Source organism: Pimephales promelas, chromosome 2, assembly GCF_988280905.1.
Source record: "Pimephales promelas chromosome 2, fPimPro1.hap1.1, whole genome shotgun sequence".
Classification (NCBI taxonomy): Eukaryota; Metazoa; Chordata; class Actinopteri; order Cypriniformes; family Leuciscidae; genus Pimephales; species Pimephales promelas.
Genome location: NC_142770.1, coordinates 44,788,456 through 44,795,806, shown reverse-complemented (window position 1 = coordinate 44,795,806; position 7,351 = coordinate 44,788,456). Strand labels below are relative to the sequence as shown.

The 7,351-nt window shown below is 38.3% G+C and overlaps 1 protein-coding gene across 1 annotated transcript; it reads right to left on the bottom strand.

The window, feature by feature from the left end:
- Window positions 1-3,667: 3,667 nt before the first annotated feature.
- On the bottom strand, window positions 3,668-6,976 carry LOC148997595 (uncharacterized). Its single transcript, XM_089123096.1, has one exon. The coding sequence runs from the start codon at window positions 6,806-6,808 to the stop codon at window positions 5,201-5,203; it is 1,608 nt and encodes a 535-aa protein (XP_088979222.1). The 5' UTR covers window positions 6,809-6,976; the 3' UTR covers window positions 3,668-5,200.
- Between the last annotated feature and the right edge of the window lie 375 nt (window positions 6,977-7,351).

The following is a 7,351-nucleotide window of genomic DNA, read 5'->3' as shown; positions in this document are numbered from 1 at the left end:
CACAACCGTCTACAGTTTCACACACTTTCACGTATTTTTTCCAACTGCCGACGGTGTCGCCATTTCTCATTTCACCCGTTTTTGTGCGTACGCCTGGGTCAGAGCTTGCGTGAAGGACCGCACATTTTGCCGTCAAGTTTGTTTTTTATAAATACCAACTATTGCGTAGAGAGCGGCGTACGCCTTCTTTTGTGCATACGCAACGTTTATAAATGAGGCCCCTGGTCACAATTGAGAACACCGTATCCGCGCCACTGATAGCAGCCAGCGGCAACCAGCTTGATTTAATTTGATTTTGGAAACTCTACTAGCCTACTACTACTACTTCTAATACTACTATTTATAATAGGCCTACTGTTCCTCTAAAGTGACGTTAACATGGCAAACATGACTCTCTAATCAAAAGAGCGCGCCTCTCAATCAGCTGCATAAGCGCAAATGACGTCATAGATCCAACGGTATTTAACGGCATTTAACTGCAGATTGTATAGGAAAAGACGGAAAGACGCTTGCAAGATGTGGACCTGTACATTTACTAGTAAAATACAGTCAATTAACTTTTCCAAATGTTCCTTGATATTCACTTTTATGCGAGAACTTATTTTTAGTGGTAAAAATAGCTAAGAAAATCAATCAGGCTCACATTCCCTCACAGGCCAGCCCGCAGGCTCACATATAGTCTGTAATAATATATCCTCTGTCTGGTTATATTGTTAATTGTTATATTCGTAGTGTTATATTTGATATTTTCAGTTGTAAATGCAATTTAAATCATTTGGTTACATTAACTTTAGAAATAACGTTACCCCCATAAATGTAGTGATCCAGAAGAGAGAGCATGCGCGATAAGGATTAGGCACTGAGACAGCGGTTTATATACCCTCGGCCAGATTCGCGGGCTTAACACGTGAGCATAAATACAAAGTTTAAATATTTTCTTAATTTTGTAAAATGTAATGTATATTCATACCTTTTGTTATATTAGTCTGACATTAAATTACATTGATTAATTAATTAATTAATTAATTAATTACACTCTGGGGACGGGCCGGATTAACCACAGGGCAACTGGGCACTTGCCCGGGGGCCCACGACATCTAAGGCACTCGGGAGAGTCGGGAATTTCCCCGGTGGGCCGGTAGTGTTTCGAGGCCGCGAGGGCCGGTAAAACGGAGCGTATGTGTTAAGTCCCTGCCTTTTAAGAAAAAAGACGCCTAAAGCTAAAGTGGCGTAGATCGTAGAGCGCGAAGCGCGTGCGTTGTTGATGCACTCGACCCAAGTTCGAATCCGCCTTTTGCCAAAGTCTCTTCTCCCTTTTCCCAACACATATGAGATATAAAGTACCCAACAAAGGTCTCTAGCGTTATATTTTGCCAATGAACTAAAATCGAAACCATGATATGGCTTTTGCCTTTATAAAACAGCACAAGACTTTAGAATAGGCATTCTGTTCGTGCTGGGTGATTTTAAAGAAAAGTGTGCACTTTGCTCACGCGATCAGGTCATCTAGTGTTTTCTCCTAAATAAGCTCAAGGGTTTATTTCTTGCAAGTGAAGAAATAGAGAACGTATTTTAATTTTCCTATATTATAGTGTAATATAGGCTAAAATATAGGAAATATTCATTTTCATTTATATAGGCTAGTATATTTATAGGCTATATGGATTTTACGTCATATAGGAATAATTAGGCCTATGTAAATCATTATTACATTAGGCTATTATAATAATTGTTTGGCATCCTAAAACACCACTGATAATTTTAATGTACTGAGACTTTTGTATAGGCCTAACTAAAAAGATGTTTGAGCCCTCTTTTATTGTCCTGGTCGATTTAAAACTGGCCCAGTCTGGGGTTTATGGAGTGTGTTTTTTTTTTTCCTGGCTGCAAAAAACTGTCCCTCCCTTTTTTATTATAATGAAAACGGTGGGAATGCCATGCATATCCCTAATTTAAATTAAGAATAAAGATTTTTGAAATAAAGAATAAGACCATCAATGTAACATTAACTCTCATATAGAACATAATATGCAAACGTAGCCTATGTTTTCTTCTATAATAGTGAGGTAGAAAATAAAGACCTACCGAAAGGACAAATAGTGTGCTGGGCTGGGACAGGTGCCGATGGCTGTGATGAAACAATTTAAGGCAAGGTGCAGGCAGTGCACAAAGCATGACAGAAGATTTGTCATGTTTGTCATTTGTCATTCAAATATTTGTCATGTTTTAATCCTCCAAATATCATGTTAATTAACAGAACCCAAATGGAGATTAGCACTGTTTAACTGACCTTTTTGTTTACAATGAATGTGAATCCCCTCTGCTAAACATCTCCATTTGTGTTCCTCATAACATGTTTGGAACAACATTATTTTCATCTCTTTGGTCGACTGTTCCTTAAGGATAAACTATAGTTTCTTTAGCCTTTTCAATTGATCCTGTTAATATATATATATATATATATGAAGATGTTGAACAATGATTATTAAATCAAACAACAATATTGATAATGATAAATTAAAAGTTAAATATTTTTCTTTTCAAAACGCTATATAAATCCTTTTTTTTTTTTTCAAAAAATGGATGGTTTGTCTTTTAATGCTCATTGTCACTAATATAAACACAACAGTTTTTAAGTTGGCTTGTGAAAGTTTGGAACAGAAAGTTTGAAGAAGTTTAAAGTAGTTTGAAGAAGTTTAAAGTAGTTTGAAGTTTAAATTAGTCTAAAGTTTAAATTAAGTTTAACGTTAGATTGATAGATAGATAGATAGATAGATAGATAGATAGATAGATAGATAGATAGATAGATAGATAGAGTTAGAAAGAGATAGATAGATAGATAGATAGATAGATAGATAGATAGATAGATAGATAGATAGATAGATAGATAGATAGATAGATAGATAGATAGATAGATTTTATTTTATCAGTGATTATATTTTAAAATGTTCATTTTAACTTTTATAGACCTTATGTAGCCCCGCCCCTTTTCAGCGCTAATCTGTCTTTTGACTTCCTCTTGCATACATAGGTATGAATGAACTGCTCATAAAAAAAAAATCCCGGTCGACATTTGTTAAGACATCTATTTTACAATGATAAACATTACAATGCTCATGATAACTTTTGTTAACTCTACAATAAGTAAATCGACTTCACCAGCTAATTACTCCTTGACAACGTTGCCATAGAAATATACAGAGCGACCGCAAAAACGGAAGTTCAAAGACAATATTCTAAAGAAGACGGCGCCCATGTTTCTCGGGTGCATAATAAGGTCTAGCAACAACTAGTAATAATAAGGAAATTACACGGCTTATGTGGGGAATGGATGGACGCGTGTTGTCACAGTAACCAGGTGAAGGTAATGAGGAAATTAAGTTGCTACATTTTGAGACACAATTGCTCCCTCTAAAATGGACAAAACAGCATATTGGACATGGTTAAACAATATCTACAACACAATCAAAATTAATCTATCATGACTCTGCACTATTGAGGTGAAATGTGAAGAAAAAAAGTGTTGCGTCATTACAGTTAAAGATGCTCACGTGACATGCAAGATTACTTTTTTCAGCGTTTAGCATTACCACCAATCACAGAAGTCTCTATTGAGCTCATAATGCAATAACCAATCAGGTTAGTATTGTTAGATTTTGGTGATGCCGAGCAGTGGTTTCAGTGGCTCGCCAATGTATTGGATTTCTCCAATACATAAAATAAGTAAGCTTGACCAGTTCTTGTGGGGAGAAGAATTTATTGAAGGTTTGTAGTGTAGCAGTCCTTCAGCAGCGATGTTATCATGTCACCCTTCAACAATCTTAACCCAATGTTCTGTCTGTGAGACAGAACTTTATAAAGAAGATTATGGGCTACAAACAATAGAAACCTGTTAGGACCTCCCACAGGAGATGCTAATCCACTCTGAGCAATGCTGAGTCTTTGTCATTCACACCAATCAGTTTCTGTGGGCCATACATCTGAATGGGCCATTCATCTGTATGGGCCGTTTGACACACACCTTTGCAGACACCGACAGAGTGGATTAATTGTGATACACGTCACAATGTAAATGAATCTGATAACTGAAAATACAAAATCTATCAATCCCCCCTTTGATCATATTTGATCACAAAACAAACTTCATTATATACAGCATGCTGCATACAGGCTCCACTTAATATGACAGAATAAGAGTTCATAGTGAAACTTTGCATCCTCTTGAATTCTTGAGTCCTCTGGTGGCTTTTATTTTGGAGTTGTGTTCTGTTGGAAGTGGGGGATAGGGTTGTGTTCTGTGAATGTTCAGAATTTTTTATCTAGGTGACCAGTGCAGTCTAAACGTCGGATGCAATTGCTCATCCTCTGGAATGCTGGAACACCTGCAATCACACAAAAGAGAAACGGGGAACGTATCTTTGCCAAGGAAAATATTTTAAAGACATAATTCATAATTGCCTGACAAACTGTCCCTATTTAATATTGGCAGGACACTACTGTGTTTATCAGTGGCTGTATGTTTATGTCTTCGTCCTCAGGCGACAAGCTAGGGCCTAAAAACCCTAGTCCCGCCATATCTGGACTCTGATAAACACTACTGCCGTCTATCCCTCATCTCTAGGAAGATGTTTCAAATCCCATTGGCTCAAATCAGTCCACTCATCTTTTCTCTGCACCTTAACTGCTTCATCAGTTACCATGAGATCCTGTAGGCTATCCCTCTTGGATTCTAATGATGAAAATGGATTCTTGGCATTGTGTTCTACCAGGCTGAGTCTTTCATCAGTTTGGGCAAGGCTGTCAGATGTTAGATTTTCTTTGGACAGGGGCCGGCCAATGACATGTTCAAAAGGGCATAGTCCAATTTCCTTGTGGTCATCTTTACTGCATTGCTTGTCATTATGCAGTTTTGTTTTAGCTTCCATCACTGATGGCATTTGTTTTCTGGGTGCTTCATCTGGAATAAGTTTACATGGCAAAAGTTGAAGTTGTCTTAATGCCGCTGTATGTGCACCTCTCTCCTTTACGGCTTGTATAGCAGCACCTTCTACTTGGACATCATCTTTGGCTTCAGTTGTTGAGACTTCTGTGTATGCTTTTACCTTTGGGGTGGTGTCTTCATTTGTCATTTTTGCATACACATGGAGTCCATCAGTTGTCGGATGAGATGTCACAAGTTGGTGCTGCAGAGAGAGGCTCTTCAGTTTCCCTGCGGCTCAACAGCGTTTAGCAGAGTCTGTTTTTGTTTATCTGTCAACTGCTGAAACCTCCTCAACAGGTTGTCCTCATCATCACTTTGACGTTTTAAACTCAGCTTACAATCACGGACCCAGTGTCCTTCTTCGTTGCAGTACCTGCATCTTCCTTGAGTTTTTGACTGTCTATTATCTTCATTTTCTTTATGCTCATTCCACATTGTCTTGCTGTGGTATGACATATTCTTCGATCGCAATGCTCTGAGTTTGACTTCCTGTGTTCTTTCAATCTTTGCTGACCACTCAACAATCTTTTGAAAAGATGTTCCAATGCTGTCCCAGTCGTCATATCGGATTTTGAGTGCTTTTGAAACTTCAGGTTTCAGTCCATTTACAAAAGCAGTTTTCAGAGGCATGCTAGTGTCCTTGTCCAGATCCTCACTGTCATTTACACCGGAGTGTTCCAACCAGGTTTGTCTGAAGCGTTCTTCGAACTCCGCAACAATTTCTCCAGTCTTCTGCATACATGAGGTAATTCTAGCCCAATTAACCTCTGCAGGTTTCAGTTCAAACAAGAATGTTCGTACAGCTTCCCATCCAGCCTCAATGTTTTCTTGAGACTCGCCTACCCTGTTTTCAACACTTTCAGTTATCCTCTTTTGTTCCTTGTCCCTCAAGTTCACATTAACAATCATCACACCATCTACTGGGTGTAAATTGTAGATCTTCTGTAAACGTTGAAGAAATTGCCATACTTTTCGTGGTTGTTTGTACACATCTGGTAACTCCTTAGACCACTTGTCTACTTGCTCTGGTAAAGCTGGCTGGTATGTCTTACAGGGAACATATTTCTTAATTATTTTTGATACGATGCGGGTTCTTCTTTCGCCTTCCTCCTCATACTCCTCCTCATTGTCAACTTCAATTTCAGTCCTTCTGTTCTTGACAATTACCGGAGCGAGTCTAACCTTTTTGTTTTTCTTGGTGACATTAGCATGTGTCTCAGGTTCAACATCACTGTCATCAGGGCTCTCAGTCGAGCTGCGGTCACTTTCTCCATGCAGATACTGACGTTGTTGAAGCTTCTTGAGGTCTTTAAATGGATAGAGTGACTCTTTCTCTATCTTGCTGCTAGATTTTATGGGATTTGGTTTTGCAGAAAGCAACTTTAACAGCTTGTTGTTATCATTCAAGAGTCTTTCTTTTTCCTTCTTTTCATTTTGCAGTTGTTCAGCAAGTGCTCGAACTTTTGCTTTCTCTGCTTTGTACTCGCGCTGTGATTTGTCAGTCTCACACTTCTGTCGATGCTGTAGAATTTGTTTTATCAAAATCACAGACAAGCCATCTCTGTTGGTGTTTGTCCTTAAGCGCTGCATCTTTCCATAAGCCCTTTTAATGTCCGGCAAGGCCCATATTCCACTCTCTGAGTGCTTGATGCCATACTTCTGGCACATGTCATCATGGCACTTCCTCAGTCCCAGCCGTTTGCCCAAATATGCATTCAGATTGTCCAACATCTGATCAATGGTAACATTTGGAGGTTCTGTTCCATGTCTTTCTGTTGTTGGCCTCAGTGCAGGGCCATTACCATTGTTCAGTGCAGACTCAGCCATGGCAAGTACAGGAGAGGTGCCCACAGAGGTGTGGAAACAAAACAAAATTGTTTGAGCCGTTAAAGGTGCTTATTTAAATTCTCAGCAGTCTTTAGTCTGACCATTTCAGTCACACAGACAAATCATTAATTTACTAACTCAGCTTAGTTTTCAATCCTACATTCCAAACAAAACATTCACATTTAGACCAAGTTTCTTTGTTTCATTTCTAGAAAAGAAAGCTCCTGATTGATAAGACTCATTCAGTTCTTTCTTAGTTCTAACCTGAATTGGTTTAAATTTGTCCCTTAGACATTAGATTTTCAATCTTTCTGCATCTTTCATCAGAAGGCAAATACACTTCTACTTTCTAACACAATTAGAATGTTTAATTCAAAACTAAAATATTGGTTAATGAATTAGCACCCAGTCAAGAATTACCAATTCTTACAGCAACTTCAGTCCCAAACATTTTAATCTTATATTGGCTACTGAATTAGCACCCAGTCAAGAATTACCAATTCTTGCAGCAACATCAGTTCCAACAGTTTCGCTTAAAACAGT